The sequence below is a fragment of the Salvia splendens genome, chromosome 15 (genome assembly GCF_004379255.2).
Source record: "Salvia splendens isolate huo1 chromosome 15, SspV2, whole genome shotgun sequence".
Taxonomy (NCBI): domain Eukaryota; kingdom Viridiplantae; phylum Streptophyta; class Magnoliopsida; order Lamiales; family Lamiaceae; genus Salvia; species Salvia splendens.
This window is the reverse complement of record NC_056046.1, coordinates 3379097-3401750: the sequence shown is the minus strand read 5'-3', so window position 1 is coordinate 3401750 and position 22654 is coordinate 3379097. Positions and strand designations below refer to the sequence as shown.

General features: G+C 32.8%; 1 protein-coding gene and 1 long non-coding RNA gene across 2 annotated transcripts; one reads left to right on the top strand and one right to left on the bottom strand.

The window, feature by feature from the left end:
• Nucleotides 1-1568: 1568 nt before the first annotated feature.
• LOC121767700 (cinnamoyl-CoA reductase-like SNL6) lies at nt 1569-3537 on the top strand. The gene is made up of 4 exons (XM_042164025.1): nt 1569-1954; nt 2354-2535; nt 2720-2902; nt 2987-3537. The coding sequence occupies exons 1-4, from the start codon at nt 1717-1719 to the stop codon at nt 3434-3436; spliced, it is 1053 nt and encodes a 350-aa protein (XP_042019959.1). The 5' UTR covers nt 1569-1716; the 3' UTR covers nt 3437-3537.
• Nucleotides 3538-18268: 14731 nt separating this feature from the next.
• On the bottom strand, nt 18269-20746 carry LOC121767661. Its single transcript, XR_006043164.1, has 5 exons — nt 20476-20746; nt 19770-19859; nt 19539-19678; nt 19023-19111; nt 18269-18741 (listed from the first exon to the last, which is right to left on the bottom strand). It is a non-coding gene; the product is annotated as an uncharacterized LOC121767661 (long non-coding RNA).
• Nucleotides 20747-22654: the final 1908 nt, after the last annotated feature.

Sequence of the window (22654 nt, the reverse complement as noted above, 5' to 3'; positions counted from 1 at the left end):
TAAAAATCGTTTTTAAATTATATAAAATGATTAAAAAAAATTTCCAAATCCCAAAAATATGACCGTTTTTTCCCGTTTTTTCTGATTTTTTTTGAGTTTTTTTTTTATTTTTTTCCCCCAAAATCATCTATAAATACACACATTCATCATCCATTTATCACATCAATTCATCTCTCATTCATCTCTCATTCTTAAAATTCTCATACAAACTATCAACACATTCATCCCTCATTCAAAACCTCAAATGGATTTCACAATGCGCTATACCCGAACCCACATTCAGCTACAAGAAGACCTAATCAAACACATGTGGGCGAAATTCAGCAACGAGTAGTGGTTTTTTTAATTTTTAGTATTTTAATTATGTAATTTTTAATTTTTAGGATTTTAATTATGTCGTTTTTTATTTTATTTGTCATTTGTAATATTATTTATGTTTTTTAATGAATTTTAGTATTATGGAAATGTTTATGTTTAATTGAATATTAAATTAATTGTGCTCGTCCTTGCGGAAGATCACAGTTGTGGGTGTTGTGCTCTTGCCAGAGAGTAAGCATTAATAGTATCGCCCGGGCCCACAACCGTGCCGCTGGCAAGAGTACGATCGTGGATGCTCTAAAGCCGTAGCTAAGCCGGATTGTTTACTAGACTAGTCACTATACTACTATAATAGTGTCACGTCAGGAAAATATGTTTTTTCATAAAATAGGACGTTTCTCAAAATAAAATTGGACCGTGACCAGCTGATGGATATAGTTGCATCTATTTTTTATTTTTTGTCATATGTCTAAATTTCGTAATTCACTCCATGTCTGACTTTCCAGAAAAATGTTAAACCTCAAATTTCCATTGTTCTCACGCTTTTAATTTCAATTTCTTTTACTAATCAAGTGGGCAAAAAACTATTATTTCCTAATAGCAAGAGGTTATAACCAAATCCGGATATTATGAACGTCAGGTTGAAGAAAAATGTTGCTGCTGTCTTATAATTTAAGTATTTGAAATATATACAATGGGAGTTTGAAAAAATAATTTTATAAAGAATGCATGAAAATATTTTTGAAGCTCTTAAAATTTTTATTTTGAAGTGTATTTTTATTTCATAATCAGTATGTAGTTTTACTTTTTATTCTTATGTAATTATAGTTTGCTGAAATTATAAACTAAGGGTGAAAAAACTAGTAGCTAGTACTCCCATTTTATTGTAGCGCTGACAAGACATTAGTGTCTTTTTCAACCATATATTTTAACGAAATAGACAATCCCACTACTAGAAGCTTATAAATTCAACACTTTTTATAGCTTAATTTAGACGTAATTACATAATTTATGCTAGTATAAAATATTTTATCTTTGTTTTATAGTAGTATTGTTTAAAAATAGTATTTCAAATTTTATTTGCGCCTCAATTTAATAAAATTCCATTATAGGTGCATTTGAACATTGTTAACTTTTTATCTACGTTGCATACTTTTTATAATATTTCAAATTTGTATGAATCATGCAAAAATTTCATTTGGGCTTCAATTTAATAAAATTTGTATTTGAACTGTAGGAACACTTCAACTGTTGCTTTCGAACTCTACCGCAAGTTGTTGGATAGCCGAAGTAATTTGGGATCGATATAATCTGCTGAAGCGCTTTTTACATGACTCCCGCAAATCGTCTTTTTCTATTCATTTTCTTCTCCAAATTCAGTTTTTTGCTGCAACAGCGATGGGGATTGTGAGGCAGAAGGCGGAGCTCGATGAATTCCGACGGATGCTATCGTGCGCCGCGGTGAACAGGCGCAAGGCCGGCGACGGCTTCGGCGGCGCCAGGGTGACTGCGTTTCCCGGCGACGCCTTGGACAGGATGGTCTGCGTCACCAGCGGCGTATCCTATCTCGGCATAGCTATCGTGAACCAGCTCCTACTCAACGGCTACTCTGTTCGAATCATCGTCGATAATGAAGGTCGGTTGCTGTTTCTTAATCTTCATTGTCTGCTCAATTTTCGAGTAATTTTGTTTTTTTAGATATCGAATTCATCAATTTTTGCTCAGAAATCAAATAACGAATTCATCAAAATCTCGATTGAGGTTTTCACAAACATTGTTGGATTATTGATCATTTGATCTGGTTTGGATTTTGTTTTATTTTAATCGTTAAATTTATTTTTTGTCCATTTTTATATATCATAAACCCGTTATTCCGTGAATTTCAGCATTAAAGGCATGAGCGGGAGAAGCTCAGGCCTATTTATTGAATGCTTTTCCAACTAAAAAAGAAAAGAATGAATGCTACTCGCACATTTTGCATCTATTGTGGTGTGATGAGTAACTAATTAACAGCTTTAAAATCGGAAAAATGCAGAGGATGTTGAGAAGCTGAGGGAGATGGAAACATCCGGTGAAATGAGGCTGAACAACAGTGTAGTTGAAGTTGTGATGGCCAAGCTCACTGAGGTTCAAAGCCTAACCGAGGCGTTTGATGGCTGTCGTGGCGTCTTCCACCCTGCTGCTTTTGTCGATCCGGCTGGGCTATCCGGTTACTCTGTGAGTATTGTTAACCTAGTGCTTGAACATGATTTGGATATAACTATTGCACCTTATATAGTTTTGATGTTAAATTGCTGAAATTAGATTACAATCTGTTTAATCAGTTCAAGAATCTGATCCACTGAGTTGTGGCTGATGAAATGCTATTTTTAAGATGAGCTAACTAAATTCTGTTGTGTAGAAAGCCATGGCTGAGATTGAAGTGAATATGAGCAAGAACGTCGTGAGGGCGTGTGGGCTTTCGCCTTCTGTTAGACATTGCGTGCTCACCTCGTCTCTCTTGGCCTGCATTTGGCGCGACAGCTCTACGCGTGTCGTTGACCACGAAAGCTGGAGTGACGAGGCTATATGCGTAAACAAAAAGGTATATACAGTTCACTAGAGTGGTCGTGTAATCACGGTCTAGAATCGATCCTAACCTTTTGTTTCTCCCTCTAATCATCGACAGCTCTGGTACGCGCTTGGGAAGCTGAGGGCAGAGAAGGCAGCGTGGGAGATTGCCAAAGCCAGTGGCGTGAAGCTGGCCACCATCTGCCCCGGGCTCATCACTGGCACGGATTTCTGCAGGAGGAATCCAACACCTACCATTGCATACCTTAAAGGAGTCGAGGAAATGTATGCATATGGCCTGCTGGCAACAGTGAGCATCGACACACTAGCTAAGGCGCATGTGCGCGTGTTTGAGGAGATGAAGAAGGCAGCCCCCGGCAGCAGGTACATTTGCTTCGACAAAGTGATGGAAAGAGGAGACGAGGTCGAGAGGCTGGCTGCTGAGACGGGCATAGGTGTGGCCTCGTTAACAGGGGGCACCTCGTCTAGCAGCCGGCCTCGGTATGAGCTGTCGAACGCAAAGCTTAGGCAGCTCATGTTGAGACCGCAACGTTGTGAGAATGAATGAATGATGAGATAGGATTATGAATCAAATTTTGCTATATCATTTGAAGTGCATCAAGTGTGAATGGGTCTTCCATGATCAAGAATTTGTTTTTGAAAATATAATTGTAGTTCTTGACCTCAACTTTCTTTAAAGGTAGTTTCATATAAAAGGCCCATTTAAGTAGCCCATTATAAAACTGCCCACAAAATTAACAAACTCCTTCGTTAATTTTCCTCCTTTCATTTTGAAAAAATAATAAATAAATAAATAAATAAAACGCTAAAATCAATACCTGCCGTGAGATGACGTGTGCAGCGTGCACCACGCCATTCGTCGAGACGGATGTGTGCTGCTCGACAACGCACCTAAAACTTGACATGAAGATGCATATTGTATCGGAGGCTCTGCAACATTGTGTTACACGCTATGTTTGCACAAACATGCTCTCATACAGAGGCACAATGCTTGCACAAACACACACGCAACACATATTGCAGTATGCACAAGCTGGAATAGGTGATACAAATTTTGAGGTATGCTTGTTTTTTTATATATTTATTTTCAATATGCCTTTTGTTTCTGTCTATCGCATTTCTGTGGTTTATTTTGTTTATACAAAATAATAGTGGTAGTAATTTTGAACAAGCATTATAATATGTTGTGAGTAGAGTTAAATTCGTTGACTGTGAAGCTAGAAATTGAGAGTGTTTATTTGAAAAACATAAAGAAAAGAAAGAGTAACGAAGATAAAAAAAACTTGAACATGCACAAAGACATACTCAATAACATAGTACTTGCTTAGCTAAAACCAAATTTTGATGCATACGATTCTACGAAATTATGACGTGAAGTATAAAATATGAATAAATATTTACTCAAGTTATAACTTATGTACTGAAGTTATAAAATATGAATAAATATGAAGCTTGTGCATATACTCCGTATGTATATATGGTTGTATACATAGTACTGTTAGTATATGGGAATTATAGAAATTTCCATAAATAATCACATTTTTTCCTTTAAAATTCATTTGGCCATGTATGCTCCAGCTGGAAGTGGGACCTACTATAATTCCATTTGGCAAAGAAATATTAGTGAGACACACCAAATCAGATTGCTTATGTGGTATACCTAGATGGAATTTTTTCTAATAAGGAATCCTCCTCTTTCCCCCAAAAAAGTATTTTATGAGACGTCAACATATTGTTCTAAGGTAATTAGTGGAATACCTACTTTCGTAAACATTATAACATATCTATTTATACCTACATGGTGATTATTTCCATTAGTTTGAGATATTATTGACAACAAAATGTTATGCACTTAATTTTGTTTTTCTCTACCTAATATTGATGAACATGTAAAAACAGAAAAGTACATAAGTTTAAAAAGGAAAAGAGGAACTAATTAATTGGTATATTAGCATTTGGACATTTATATGTACCAAAACGTTTTTGTCATTGGTAACTATCAAATCATTCTTAAATATTGATAGGGAAGATTTTTAAAAAAATAGATACACAGACTTAGTTTTTTCAAGTGTTTTAATCATTTAATTTTTATGTGTTTCTTATAAACTCATCTTTCTCTGTTAACAAATACCATGCATAAAAAATTGTGCTAGTATTATAGAAAATTGATAGATGATTATTTTACTCTTAATGATTTCATGAAAACTGAACAATTAAATAAATTATTGGGAGTAATATTCTGTAGAATTCTAAAACAATATTCATCAAAATGATGTACACTTATTAAGAAGTACTAACATAATTAATGCAAAATTAGGCACACATCATTTTTCAAAAAATGGAAACAAAATATAATTGCATGGGAAACACAGCACGTTAACGCAATTAATATATTCTCCCATTCTTGACTCACATCATCTTCATATGCATTTAGGCTTTAGAGAGAGAAATCCGAGCTCGATTGTTCATCCAATTTCTTCTCACCATCGAATTTCAAATTTCTTCAAATTAGGACCCAATTGAGAAGTAAAATGGACGACGACCGCAATCCATCGCCGCACCGCCGCGCCGGAGCGAAGTCGTGCGCGGCGCTGGCGATCGGCGACTGCGTGGCGCTGTGCTGCTTCCCGTGCGCGGTGGTGAACTGCTTCGTGCTGGCATTCGTGAACTGCCGTGGGCGGTGGCGCGCCGGCGCCTGCGGAGGAGCCGGCGGCGGGTGGGGGAGAGGAAGTGCGACGAAGTGATGCTTGAAATCGTGGTCGCCGGAGAGGGGGTAAGCGCGGAGGAGTTGTGGATTGAGCTGGCGGAGATTGGCCACTTGGGTTTTGGGAGGATTTCTTCTGCTGGAATTAATTACTACGAAAAGGGCAATTGAGGTAATAAACCTTATGTGTTGGTTTGATTATAAAAAATAAGAAAATTAATCCAATTCCTTTAAATGAATAGCTACCATAATTTATCACAATTCCAAATTTTTATTCTCGTTGTCCATCAAAAATTATATTTTTAAGAACTTCGCTCTTTGCCAAATAAACGAGACCGAAATATTTGTAGATGGAATATTCTTTGTGATTGTCTATTTTGCCTCTTCATTTTACAAGCTATGCCTTTTTTTATTGATAAATAAAGAGAAATTTAATGATTGCGTTACGGTGAATTCGAATCCTGAATTTTTGGCTTCAAGCATTACCAAATCTACCACGAGACGAACAGACACACACAAGTTAACCCTTTCTTGTAAGATATGTCAAGTGTTTATGCATAATTTTAACAAGCTATATATGATCTTATTTAAATTTATTCAAGGATGTCATTAATTATGTCAAACCCTCACACTCTCTTTGTATTTTTGTTTTGAGTATTAATTTGTATGGGAATGTTCTTATTATTACTTATTAGCCAAATTTTCTGTGCCTTGAACTATTTGTATTTTTGTTAAGGGTAGTGATTTAGAGACATAATGTCTCTATGACATAATGCCCCTATGTCACTTTGCCATAACTATATTTTATATTGTGACTAATCTACCATAATATCATATTAAATGGATATATATCTAGTTAAGGAAAATTGTATCAAATTAAATACATTTATCTAAATGCATGCTCATTTATTAGAGATAAACGTGAATCATGCATTAAAGTTATAAATGGATTTCAACAAAATCATATGTATATATATACTTATGTCATGCTAATTTAATACTTATTTAAAAAATATTAATTCAGATTATAAATTTATCATTATAGTAGTATTAATTAACACACTATATAACTAAAATGTTATATTTAATTATAAAATAATTTGATAACTTAATATAGTACTACTATTCTTTTATATCTTGTTCTTTTTTTTAAAATATTCTAAATATACAACAATGAAATAATTTATTTTAATATATGAAAAAAATAAAAATTAAAACATTTTTCTTCTTCAAATTTGAATTTTATAATAAAATAATATAGTTATTATGATGAAGAATTTTTGCGTTATCTTATTTTTTGTTTTGTTTTCTATAGCTTTTGTTACACGGGAGGCTTTCTTAAGTTGCAAATTCTAATAACTTATCAATGCAGTGAATTAAAAATGTCAATACAGTGACATTAAAATGACAATAAATAATTTTGTTGACATTTCAATATACTGTGTTGATATTTTAATGTCAATGTGTTGATATTTTCAAGAAAAGTTATTGTTTTTTAATAAAATTTATTATTTTAAAAGGATCAATAATAGGTTTCTATTTAACATGTGATGACTAAAATCCTTTGGTCTATTGGATAGATAGAGAGCTTGTTATTTACTATACTTCACCATAGAATAAAGAGTATTGTTATTGGGAATAAAATTTACATTTACTATGAAAAATTAGTGTTTAATACTATATAAATTTACTAATTTAGTTTGTTGCAAATAAAAGTTATTTATTGCAGAAAAAAGTTATTTAGTTTTGCTATTTGACAAGAGATTGTAATTGTTAAAAATATAATCATTTTAATTAATAAAATATTAAATCAATAAAAGCATTATTGTAACAAATACTACCTCCGTCCCACAAGAATATACACTATTTCCTTTTTAGTCCTTCCCACAACAATATGAACTTTCTAATTTTGGAAAGTCATTTCTCTCTAATGAGGTGGAACTCATTCTCCACTAACAATACTTTAATTACTTTTTCTCTCTACATCGCTCTTACTTTATCAATTTTACATTAAAACTCGTGTCGACCTCAAAGTGCATATTCTTTGGGGACGGATGGAGTAATAGTTATAGTTCTAGTTCTAGTTAAATGAAATTATTGTTCCAATAAATAAAATTTATTATTCTTATGAATAACATTTATTATCCTTGTAAATAAAAGTTAATGTTTTGGGAATAAAAGTTACTGTTATTGCAAATAAAAGTTACTATTTTGAAAATAAAGTTACTATTCTCATAAATAAATAATTTTGTTCTAATGAATAAAAAGTTAGTAGTATTAATTTTGTGAAGAGACAAAGCAAAGGGAATTAATCAAATGCATATTTTAATTTGTATGTGATAAAATGATATAAATAAATTTTTTATTGTTATAGAAAATTAGAAATGAGCAAATTGGAAAAGAGATAAGTTGTTGATGTAAAACTATACTTGGAGAAAAAGAAAATGAGAATTCATTGATGGAGAATTATAATGTGAGAAAAAAGAGAGAATTTATTGATAGACTTATAATTAGAGAAGAGGAGAGAAAACTTAATAAAAAAATGAATTAAAAATCTTTGAAATTTAATTAATTGCTAGGCACAAATCTCATTAAGACACACACCTTCCTTAATTGAAGTCATACATACCTTTTATACCATTAAGGGTAAAATAGTATACATGTAAAACATTAATTTAATAATAAACACAATATAATACAAAATTACTACTTTAACCTCATTATGTCTTAGACATTATTTCTCCAAAACATTTTTCTTTGTTAATCAATAAAATGCATAATTCTTGCAGGTATTTATTAGTATTAAATAAATTTTTGCTTATTATAGTTAGTGCCATTTGTAGCCATCTCGGAATTTAATTCATACTCAAATCGATTTAATGTTGGTTGGTGAGTCGGTCACAGTCTCAGGTGCAACTTTTAGAATTTGATTTTAATTCAATTAAATGAAGAATAATGTTATGAACGGCTTAGCTTATTAAGTAGCGGTGAGAAAAGTTAGTTTTTTTTTATTGTTTGATGAATTTAATCAATTTTTATTCAAACACGAGCTCCTGGTCTCCTTTTATAAACAAATGGGCCCATTTCTAATACTACTAAATAACTAGGCTTTCACAGCACCTTGGACCCCATTTCGTTAGTTTAATACTCCTATTTTTTATTGTTTTTCTTTTTGATTTCTTTCTATTTTTTGTTTCTGGTTTTTGGTGAAGTAGTTAAAATCAAGAAAATATTAAGCTGCAATTAGTTTTGCGAGAGATGATGAGTAGCATTTGATTGTTTAGCTTATATTTTGATTGATTAATTGTGGTATATAAAAAATTTAAATTAAAATGTCAAAAATTATAAAATACTCGAGTTTTTTTTTGGAAACATGTAAAACTATAGTAGTATAAAGTTGTGGATAAATAGAATCAATAATAATTTTTGTGTGTGTCGCCTTAAAAAAAGTTGTGATGGTATTTTTCGGAAGTTCATGCATAATCGATTGAAAAAATAATTATAAAAGCAATCAGCGCATATTTAATTCAGTGCATAATCAGTGCATGCTGAATTTAATTCAGTGCATGATCAGTGCATGCCGAATTATAATTACATTTGAATTATACTACAAACTAAATATTTAATTCATTAGTATTAGTTTATTAATCATATCTTGTTCCAAAACACTCATTTAATAGAATTTGCATGCACACACACGCACACATCTATATATACATGAGACAAATACATCTAAAATAAATGAATTTAGCAAGATTGATGCACATGCAGTTCCAAAAATTTAACAAAGAGACAAAAATAAGGTTACTAGCTCTCAATAAATAAGATGAGAACCATCAAAACTCTGAAGAAACATGAAAACAATCAACACATTCTGAATACACACACAAAATCAACAAAAATTGAAATGCAAAATCATCATAGATTCATGATAAGATTAATGTATATTGTTTCTAAATAAGGTCAGTAGTTAGGAGTAGTATAAACTTAAACTGTTCTCCCCCACCACAAAATGTAGAAACATTCAGAAAATTTTCAAAATCCTCATCAAAGCAAACTACCAATCTCTTCATTCAAGAGGAGCTCTCTCAGCCATCAACCTCACCTTATCGCTCGCCGCCACCACCTTCTCGATCAGACCTTTCATCTCTTCTCTTAGCCGAGCTTTGTCGTCTGATGAGAACCTCGAGACACAGCTTTCCAGCATCTTAGCCATCGAGTCGACCCTCTTCCCGATCAGTCTAGCATCCAACACGAGACTATCTGTTGGCCCATCTGCAGACCCAGTCAATCTCAAAACCTTGGGGCTGCCGGTGAGCTTCTTTCTCTTACGACTCACTTTCTTGCACCGGTGGTACGTTTTGAAGTGGGAGCCGTGCAGGTAGGCTGAGCTTCTGTATGCTGAGGCGAAGCTGCAGATGGAACCGAGATGGCCCTCGTTTCTCAGGTAGGAATGATCAACAGCAGCGGATTTTAACCTCAGCATCAGTTCATTCACCTCTACTTCAACATCTGATGCCAGAGAAATCATTTTATCTTTCTCAGAGGCCTTCTCATCATCCAGCTCCTCAAGAAATGAAGACTTCCTCATCTCGAACCGGGGCTTATAGCCAATCCCATTCAGATTCGTATAAGGAGGAGACAGATACTTGCTCTTCTTCCTCTCCCTTGCAGTAGAAGGTTCGGCTTTATATTCGATTTCATTTGGTAGTGAATTATCATCTTTAAATCCACCACCAATAGCAGTTCTCAGTCTCTTTCTTTTGTAGACCTTAACATCTTCGGGGGAGTCGGGGGAATAGAAGGGGTTCACTACTCTACTATCTTCCAACCCTTCAATTAAAATGGGCTCACAATACGCAGCAAGCCGCCTACCTCCACATTCTGCATAAGATCAAGCACACTGTCAAAGGAGGCAGTGCTCGCAAATCGCACCAGTTTTGCACGTATATCAGCAGGCTCGTATTGTGGGATAGGAAGACGGTCAATGTCCACCTCTGGCACAAGCGATCCCGCCTTGACACCAACATTCATCGCCATAGGCCTAGCAAGATCGCCCCTTTTCTCCAACGATATGCACCTGCACAAGATCTTCAACTCCATAAGCCTCCCTATCTCATCGAACGCCCTATGCACCGCCTTCTCAAAGCTCCTCGAAGGCCTCTCACTCCACATTCTCTCATGATTCTCCACTAAAGGTACTAGCTGCAGGGGCAAGCACCAAGAACAAGAATCATCACCAAATAAGCACACGAGCACACAGCCCTCTCGGCTATGCTTCAGAGCGAGCTCCGAGGCATCCCTTGGGTCGTAAACCTGACCCGGCCACCATGGTTGGCTCTTTATCTTCGCCCACACAAGGTCCCCAGCTCGAAAGCCGTGATCTTGATCCTCCAGCAGCTCACCATTCCACCTTCCATATCCCATCCGTTGCGCATTGCCATTACCATTCAAGGTGATCAATCGTCTCTCTGTATTAACTGCTGTGGCAGAGCCACCGTGATCTTTCATTGCTACCAATGGCCCAGCCCGGTTGGCTTCGGGCTTAGGGCCCGACCCGCCAATTAGATTTTGAGAATCTTTGCTACTCATAATTAATGTATAAACACTCTATTTTATGACAAAGGTAAGCCCCCTACGTTTCCTGCAACGAAATTATCGCTATATTAATAGCTGTCAAAAAAATTAATTGAAGTATAATTAGGGAACTCATTAAAGGTGTAATCAGTAACGTATCAACTAAAATAATCGGCTAATTAAAGAAAAACCAACCGCAATTTATCAATAAAAACAACTGCTAAACAAAAACATTGCAAAATCGCAGGCTACATTTACGAATTTAACGACCAAAAAATAATATAAAAAAAGTAAACACCAAATGCGAATAACGTATCAACTAAAATTATCGGCCAATTTAAGAAAACCTAAACGCAAAATATCAGAAAAACCAACTGCTAAACCAAAACATTGCAAAATCACAAGCAACATTACGAATTCACCGATTAAAAAATCATCAAAATAAAATTAAACACCAAATGCAAATAATCACATATAAATAAACAACAGTGATCAGTTACGTAGAATAATAAAATACTACAGTTAAAAATTCCCTATAAGCAAGAACGCGGCGACAGGGTTAGAAAAATCACAAGAAAATTTTAACGGCAACAAAGCAAACATCAAAATTCAAACCCATTGTTTTCCGTACACCTTCTCGCTGCATAAACTGTAAATCAAACACCATTTTTATCCCAAAAAACGAAGTAAAAACGTTAGAAACAAACGAGTATCAGTAGAAGAAGCAGAGGAGCTCACCAAACAACAATGCACACGCCGATTTTCTTCGGGAAGCTCGAAATCCTTGAAAATTCACCAGCAAAGGCGAAAAAAGGACAGAAATTTCGCTCTACGCGACGAGAGCTAGGTTTCTGGGAAATGAATCAGCGGTTTGCAGAGAAGGATTTCTTTTTTAGCAGAAAACCAAAAATAGAACAAATTTAAGCGAAATATTGTGAGAGGGAAGTAAATGTATTAAGCTTTTTACAGACTCTTTCCCATGGAAATGATGTGCTTCGAATCGCCGAAGCTGAGCTGCGTATTTTAGTCACTCATTTCAATCGCGAGAGTGAGGAGATTTTATACTACTCCCTTTAATTGGAGAGATACTGCTGATGTGGAAGCTGGAGGAAGCGCGTGCTATTACGTCGACTTTGTTGAGATTGGGTTAGATGAATGGAGTTTAATAGTTGTAACTGACAGCTGCCGGTTTGGCGTTTTGGTGTGTTGAGTTTTCGTTATGAAAGTGACCGGACGTTCCGACGTAGCAGGTTTCCGGGTGAAATTGGATTTATTTTTTTATTATTTTAAATTTTTTTTTTCCTAATATGTAAATTATAAATGATTAGTACCCTGTATTAAAACTAAGTGCAAAAATTGTTAAAAAGATTCTAACATTCTAAAATGGACAGATGGATCCGGTCGATACCGGTGTAGGTGCGATTGGCGATACATTCGAGGTAATACCCGGTATTTATTGGGCGTTTAATTTCCAGATATGACTCATCTGTTAACATATAAAAAAATCAGAATTATAATTAGACGAATAATTTATTATTTTTATTATTTACACTTCATTATAAGATGTAAATTATAAATTATTAGTGCCCGGTATTAAAACAAAAATTGTTAAAAAGATTTTCACATTTAAAGTTGGCAGGTAGATACCGGTGTAGGTCAATTCCGGTGTAGATGCGATCGGCGATGCATTTGAGGTAGTAACTGATATTTATTGGCCGTTTAGTTTCCAGTTATGACCCATTTGTTAATAGGAAATAATTATAATTACAATTATAAAGAATATTTAATTTGATTCTAATTTTTTTAATTATGAGCTAGTATTTTTAGAAATAATTAGATGAACGAATTTTATATTTATTATTGTTATTATTAGTACCCGGTATTAAAACTAAGTGCATGAATGGTTAAAAAGATACTCACATTTTAAAATTGACAGGTCGATACTGATGTAGGTTAATACCGGTGCAAGTGCGATTGGCGATATATTCGAGGTGATACATGATTTTTATTGGGTGTTTAATTTTCAGATCTGATCCATCTATTAATATGAAATAAAAGGTAATCGAATTATAATTGTAAAGAATATTTAATTTGATTCTAATTTTTTATTAGCTAGTATTTTAGAAATAATTAGATGAAGAATTTTTTTATTATTTACACATAAATTATAATATGTAAAATATAATTTACTAGTATATGTTATAATCTGGTATCAAAAGTACTCGCAAAAATTGTGAAAAAGATTCTCGCACTTAAAATTGGCAGTTCGATACTGGTGTAGGTGTGATTGTCGATACATTTGAGATAGAACCTCATATTTATTGGGTATTTAATTTCGAGATATGATTTATATGTTAATGAGATAAAAAGATAATCGCAATTATAACGGTAAAGAATATTTGTTTTTATATCGACAAAAATCTCTTTGGGCCAGTCATGAATAATAAAGCATTAGGGATATCTATTTTACAATAAGCATGATGGTTGGATGAGTAACTTTGTTAGAGTAAGAGCATCGGCATCGGCGTGCTCAAACACTGAAGTAGGGCGTTGCCGGAGTAATTTATCTTTTTTTATTTTATACTCCCTCCGTCCCTTTGTAGTAGATGCAATTCTTTCGGGTACAATATTTAAGAAAATTGTATTAAGTGGGTTAAGAGAAAAAATAATAAAGTAGATAGATAAAGAGATAATAAAATAAGAGACAAAGTAAAGTAAAAGTACGAGTAAGAGTAAGAGTAAGAGTAAGAGTAAGAGTAAAGTAAGAGACAGAAGATGTAAATTATAGTATTTTGCAATATGTAAATCATAAATTAGTGTATTAGCTAGTACAAAATCATACATAAAAAATGTGAAAAAGATTCTCATATTTAAAATTGAGAGGTCGATATCATTGTAGGTGCGATTGTCGATACATTCAAGGTAGTATGAAATAATTATTAATTGTTTAATTTACAGATATGACTTATCTATAACATAATGAAATGGAGTATTTATTTTTATATCAACAAAAACCTCATTGTGTCAATTAATTGAATAATTAAGCATTTCGGGAATCTACTGTACATTAAGCATGGTGTTTAGGTCGATAGCCGATTAATTCGAAATAGAATTTAATTTCATATATAATACACCGATTGATAAGATTGAATTGATTATAATCTCATCTACTAATATAAAATAATAAAAGGTCTCGCACTTAAATAGATAAGTAGATATACTTGTATAGGTTGCTAGTTGATTAATTAGAAATAGAATCTAATTTACGTTTAATAAGACTAAATTGATTATGATCCTATCCATTAATATAAAATAATACTCACTCTGTTCCATTTTAGGAGTCCCGGTTTATCATTTTTAGGTGTCCCACTTTAAAAGTCTCGATTGGAATATTCCATAAATGGTATTAGACCTCACATTCCATAACATTTTTTCACTCACATTTTATTATAAAACTAATATAAAAAAGTAGAACCCACATTCCACTATCTTTTTTCACCAACTTTCCTTTACATTTCTTAAAACTAGTGCCTAACTCAATTGGGACTCCTAAAGTGGGACGGAGGGAGTAAAAGGTAATAATAGTAATTTTCTTTTATTTTTTATCAACACAAACTTTATTGCGTCAGTTCAAATGAATAATAAAGCATTTTGGGCATCTATTATACATTTAAGCATAATCGTTGGATGAGTAACTTTGCTAAAGTGTGGGGGCATGGGCACTTCGCAAAGATGTGCTCAACCAGTGGGGCACAAGTGCACAACGTTGTCGACTGTTGAGCTTGCTCGTGTTACACTGAATTATTACGTTCTCGAGCAATCCTCTCCAGTGATATACTATTACTATCAAGTCACAAGGCGCTACATATAACACTTCTTAAAAGAATTATTAATATGAAAATCAAATTATGAATAAAAATAAAAATTTAAATTGTTTACAAATTCCTCACAAACCAACTATATTTCCCCTTTTTCTTTTATTATTCTTATCCCAATTCCCACTACAATTATGTAATTTGTTTTATTTGAATTGTGTGTACTTTTTATTTGAATTATGTGAATTTTTATTACTACTATACTTTAGTACTTAGTTTTTAATTATTTTTAAAAATCAATAATTTTGATATTTATAAATTATTTTTTATTTACCACGTGGATACTGCTAAAAAAACATCCAATTAGTATAGTAAATTAGTAATAGGAGGGTTACCTGTTTTCAAGGGAAACTAATTATTTAGCAAAAATGACAGAAAACTATAATTTATAAAGCCATACGCAATTATAAGTTATATAGCCATGATCCATCTGAACTTAATAACATATTTTATTAAAAGTTAATTTAACTTATTTTAGTCTTAGCTAATGTCATTTCAATCACAATTTCATTTTTGATTTGTCATGTTATTTTAGCCACAATTTATTTATGCAAAAACACCAATCACATTTAACTATATTTCAGGCACAACAGAGTCCAAGTAACGCGACCAGCCGCCGCCACCTTGCCTTCTTTGCGAAGTGCCATGTAAAAATACACGAGAATATCGTCTAACAAAAATTAACACAAATAGCTTAAACAAAAGATTAATGTTAACAAATTAAAAAGATTCTCGCACTTATATAGACAAAAAAAAAAATTAATGTCCATGCATCGCACGTCGCACGAGTATGTGGAAACAAACAGGTATGTGTAATTAGATGTGTTGTAATAGTTATATGTATATTTAAATATGTTGTAATATATAAATTATAAATTAATAAGTATATGAGTAAATCATGCTCATAAAATGTGAACGTTTATTTTCCAGATAATACCAAATATTTATTGAACGTTTCATTTCCAGATACAATAATATGAAATAAAATGTAACCAAAATTATAATTGCATATAATATTTCTTCTTATACAAAAAAACTACACTCTAAAAACATGAAAAAGATTCTCGCACTTATATAGACATGGAATAAATTAATGTTCATGCATCGCACAAGCACGTGGGAACAAAAATGTATGTATAATTAGATGTGTTGTCATAGTTGGATGTATAATTATTAATATGTTTGTAAATCATGAGCAAAAAATGTGAAATTATTTTTTCATATTTAAAATCGACAAGTAGATACCTAAATAGCTGCATAGTCTAATACAAAATAGAGTCTAATTTTCGTATATAATGCAGTGATTGATAAGGTTGAATTGATTATTATCCCATCTACTATAAAATAGTAAAAGGTCTCGCATTTAAATAGACATGCAGATGCATGTATAGGTCGATTGTTGATTGTCGATTAATTTGAAATAGAATTTATTTTCCGGGTTTAATACAATGATTAATAAGGTTGAATTGGTTATGATCTCATCCATATATATAAAATAGTAAAGGGTATTAATAGTGATTTTTAGAAATATTTTTTTAATTAATATGTGAATTATAAATTAATACTATATAAATAGCCAGTTAAAAAGCATGCGCATAAAGTGTGAAAAAAATTCTCGCATTTAATATTGACAGGTCGATACTGGTGTAGGTATGATTATCGACACATTCGAGGTAGTATATGATAGATATTGGGCGTTTAATTTCCAAATATGACCCATCTACTAATATGAAATACAATGTAAACAAAATTATAATTGTATAGAATATTAATTTTTATATAAAAATTATGCGCTAAAAATTGAAAAATATTCTCGCATTTATATACACAGGAAATAAATTAATAGGCCGTGCATTGCACGGGTAGATGAAAACAAAAAGGTGTGTATAATTTCAAGTGTGTTTTAATAACATAAAATTGCAGAAAATTGCATGTCAAAAAATGCCGTACATACATAATTTTGTGATGGAAGTGGAATATTTCAATTTGTTTCGTGCCTCTTTAGCCCTGAGATTTATGATTCCCTAAATTGTTAATTGAAAGATTAAAAAGAGTCATAATTTTTTTGGGCAATAATTACGATCATACCATCTAATAAGTCAATATTTGTCAAATAGTTATCAATATTCAGTCTTATCTACACTTATCACCTATTCCCAAGTCAGACTATGTTAACAGCTACATTGATTTATGATAACTTGACAAATGAAGCGATCTTCTTATATAGCAACACATCTTTCAAATTTCCGTCTACCAACCACTAAAACATTTCTCATGATTTGAGGGTTAATATTTTGAGTGAACTATGCAAATGGTCCTTAAACTATGCGTTTCGCACGTAAATGGTCCCTAAACTTTAAAAATATCATGAGTAGTCCCTGAACTAAGGTGTAATCACATTTATGGTACTTTTTCACTATTTATCACAATTTTGCACAAAAAATGCCCCTAAGGCATGAAGGGCTTTTTAGGACATTCATATCTAGGTAATGGATATGATATTTTCTCTATTTTTATCTAGTATTAAATATGGCATTTTCTTATAGTTTAAATACCTAAAATGATATTTTTCACTTCAATTTTTCAATCTCTTTATGTCAAATCCTCTTTCTCTCTCTTTCTTTTAAACTAGAGTGAACTACACAAATGATCCATGATATGCGTTTTGCATGCAAACGGTACCTGAATTTTAAAATATCATGGATAGTCCATGAACTAAGGTGTAATCACATTAATGGTACTTTTTCACTATTCATCACAATTTTACACCAAAAATGCCCTCAAGTTTAGGGATCATTTGAGTAGTTCACTCTTTCAATTATAACTATTTTGAAGTTATGCACCGTATCATTCTATCGAAATTAATCACCATTTCAAACCATCCAATTTACCAAACTTAAATTTCCAAAAATTCAAAAATAGGCGTATCGAACTCGGGACCTCTCGCATCCAAAGGGACCTCTCGCATCCAAAGCGACAATCATACCACTAGACCAAACGCCCATCTTGATGAATTGTTACTTATCAAAGTAGATAGATTTACAATAAAAGAGCCATTCTAGAACAAGAACTTACATCATTAAAGCAATGGTTCCTTCATGATCTGTATAAGGTGTTTCACATAAGGCCATACAAATCGAAATTGGGTGTACAACTTGAACGTATGACCATAATTTAAGAGTAACTGAGGTCCAATTTTTCAACAATACATTCTCGCGAATTCTTGAACAACCAGAGGCAACTTAAATGGAGGAAAGAACACATTAGTACATTACATGAAATGAACTATATGATATAGTTCATTAGTACATTACATGAAATGAACTATAGGCACATTAGTTCATTAGTACATTATATGATATAGGCACATTAGTACATTACATGAAATGAACTATATGATATAGTATTATCTTATGGTTTCTCCTTTTGGCTGTTAGCAATATCTTCTAATTCACATGATCACATCAACAAAACTGAAGTCTAGTTCCAAGAATCAACTCAATACCTAAAGAAGCACAGTTGATGAGTAAATAGTACTGCATCCATCAATCGTATACTCCACATCATAAGTTTACGAATCTCCAAACTAAACCAATAGCAAACAAACGGATTGAATTCCTCATTGAGGGCCTCAAACTCAACTTCATATATAATAATGAGCACACAAGCTACCAGGTTCTTGGCCATAATCAAGACCTAAGATGGGTGAACAAGTAATAAATCAACACATTCCAAAACCACATAAGTTTATATGCATAGTCATATAACCAGTAATAATTATTGCAATGATGCTCATTTTATCGCGAAATATATAATGAGTTACATTGATTTATGAACAGATCTGATCCACGAAGTTGAGATCAAAGAATTTGACCAAAAATTAAGTTAAAAACACATAAGATTGCATAAAAAACTTTATAAGTGCTTTATCTAACCCAAGTTGCTCCACAATAACCAGTATGCTAACATGGAATTACCGTGTTCCTTGTACCCTTGTGGAGTCAGCCTTTAGCCATTGGTAGTTTGGTACCCACACAACAGTGAAATGAAGGAACGCGTGCTTGAGCTGAATATAACAAACAGAGCAGAGAGAAAACCAGTCAAAACAAAATGTCAAAATTTCAGTTGTATAGAATCAATAAGGATTGAGAACAGCATCATGATTATACAGATATAGAATGACAATGGAACACCCATATATTGCAAAAAGGGGTCAATACATTACACATCCTTTCTACAACTGGAATTTTTTATTCCGTAGGGAAACTCTGCTGGTGGGAGTATATTGGTTTTTCACAAAGTCCGTGTAACAATAAACTTGAAACTGTAAACGGCATATTTTAATCAACTATCAACGATATACTTGAAACCGTAAATGGCATAATTTGAATCTAACAAAACTAATCATGGTGGCCATTATGGAGACGAAACAAAATCTCAACTATACAGCAGAGGCAGTTTGTGTAATCATATTTAACTTTACTGATTCACACCTTCCGCTTAGAAGGCTTCCTAGTGCGGGCAGTGCATGCACGTTGCACAGAACGTCATGCAAGAAATGGTTGACAAGGAAATCAATACCTTCAGGAAATAAATATCCTTTGCTTAATGCAGGCCCTTCATAGGGTGCAACCTGCAAAGGACGTGCACATGCCAAAATTGACAGCATATCAAAGAACAACAAATAACGAAATACTAACATTTTGTCATCAGCCAAACTTCACCTTACACATAATATGAGTACATCAATTTTAACAAAGCATGCTGCTGCTTCTCAAACTCGAAAGAAAATCTTATGATCCAATTCTATGTACCTATAAAATAGATTGAAGAGTTTGATGAGAAAATGAAGAATTGCTTATGACCATAGTTTCACAATGCTACAGACCACAGAGTCCTAAACAACATATAGATAAGCTCCTCAACCTATAGAAATGAGTAGAGTGAACTGGATACTCTGCCATCAAATGCAACCATGTTCTTTTTCGTTCTATGCACCTTTGCGTAACTCATAGAGCTATATGTGTTGAAGAAGCTATTCAAGGGTATAGGAATTGTTTGAGGCTGTTCTAGGGTACACAGGGTATGGCTATGTTGTAATGCAATGCCTCATGAATTAAAAACCATGGCAATAGCAAATAATCATCCTAATTCCTAAGGAAAACACAATTATTTACAAAACTCAAGCACCTTCAAGTATAACTAATCGGACTCAAGTCTCCGAGTTGTAGCTAGAGCGAAACTAGAAATCGTACGCAATCAACCGCAAATCATAATTGAACTTGTAAATGCAAACCACCAGTAACACACACATTTAACACAGTACAGAAATTACCATCACTGGCAAACTACATAAAAAAACCGCATCACACATTTTTATAAACATAAATGCATACATATAGTGTGCGTAATTAGAGAGAGGGGAATTACATGTTTCTTCAGGGAAGAACGCCTTTTCTCACAAATTAACCGACGAGCGACACTCCACCGCAGAGTATCAAGTACAAAAACGTCCTCGCCATCCGCCGCCGAACGCTATTGATCCTCGCGATGTCGATGTCATAGACGCAGTAACGAGCAGAATACGTCCATCCCTGTCTTTCTTCCTTTCTTCCGAGTTGAGTCACCGCTCTTGACTCGTCCAACTCGCCCTTTTTAATGTGCCTTTTCAAGTACAATAGTTGTCCAACTAATAAAATAAAATTAAAATTCAACCAAAATTTGTTATTTGTAGACTAGTAAGCTTCTTTAATATTCTCATAATAACTTTTCCAACTAACAAAAACATTTATTTTATCATGGCTAATACTCCAACTATTTACATCAATTTTACTTCAACCATTACACTAAATTCAAACTTAAAATAATATTCTCTATATTATGTCTCCTTTCAGTACAAAATTTGAAAAGTTTTTAATTTTAGTTCAATGATCTAAAAATAAGTATTTTTCTACACAAAAATAAAAAATGAGATTGATATTTTAGTATCATTAGAGCTAATTACTTATCTCATTTTAGATTTTAGTGTACCATTAAAGATGGTCTTACAGGTTAAAAATATTTGTTGATAAAAAGGTGTTGATTTCTGGTAATATATTTTCTAAGTTACAGTTTCATATCTTTATATATTGAAATTATCAGGCCAAATTGTTTATGTTACTTGATATATGTATCTTAGGGTAATTACTTATGCATTAGTACTTTAGAATATAGTACTCACTAGTGTTTGAAAGTAACTTCTATGCTATATATAGTTATATAAATTTCAGAATTTTATTTACCAGCTAATTACTAGGTAAATATCAATAAACTCTATACTGCGTGTGGTTGAATTTTGAAGATGTCGACAGAATTTACATCTTAGTTCTAGAACATCTACGAAGAAAATTGACATGAAAGTTGTGTGTAGTTGCATATCAACCCATTTTTCTTATTTAAGATAGCAACTTGGTCACATATTATACATTTATTTAATAGGGATATCGACATGCTAAAGTTTCATAAAAAGTTATCAAATTATAATGTTTGTTCAAGATAGTGAGTGAAGTGTACAAGTGATTGCCGAATTGACTTGTCTATAAAACCAATTTATGCAATCTCAATCAACCTACAAAATGGAGTGAGATTTTTTGGTGGAAGTTTTGATTTCGACTCTACATTACAAAATCATTGAAAGAGATATACTATATGAAAGCGATGTCACCTCATACTTGTAATAAATTGAATACACTAACAACCATTGATAGTACATTATTACATACACATCAAATCCATCTTGTCACAATTTATTAAACTGATTCATATAAAATCCATCTTAATTATGAATATTAAAAAGCATGGATTACATACACATCAATTCCATAATTTTTACACTCATCCAGGGCCACTAATGTGAGTACATTCGTGTCTGAATTATTAGACACATTATAACTAAATATCACTTCAAAGTAAGGTGAATTTTGATGTATTGTGAGTAGAGAAAGAGTCTCATTAAAAATAAGTGTTTATAACGATTAAATAATACTCCGATCAAGAAAGTGATAAGAGTCATGTTGTAGAAAAGGACAAAATGTCATTATTTTGATGATAATATATTAAGTATTAACCGTTTATAACGAACTAATGGAGTACTAAGACTTGAAATAAAATATACTCCACTACATACATGTCCATTCGGGCCCACATCTACACAATATTTACTCAATAGGGCCCACTTTATAACCCCAAACTGTGAAACCAGATCATGGTATAATTATAATGGGCCGAATTAAAAGCCCAAGATTCAAGCACTCAAACTTTTTTCATACATATTTTTAAATAATTAATCACAAACTTAAGATTTGGGCATTTAATATTTCTACAATAAAATGTACTAAGTTGAATTTGTATTTCGTATATTTTCTTATTGTTATATTGGAGTCTTCACCAATATTTCTCTCGATTATATGATGCTTGTGATTTTTTATTACCCATTTGTAGGTTTATTCCCTTTACATGTTGACTAGACTAATTGGTAAAAGAGTTGTTTTCCATGCAGTTATTGCCGACCCCCATGTGACAGTTACTTATCCTTCACGTGGTGCGTTCCTTTCTTTCAATTCCACACTAA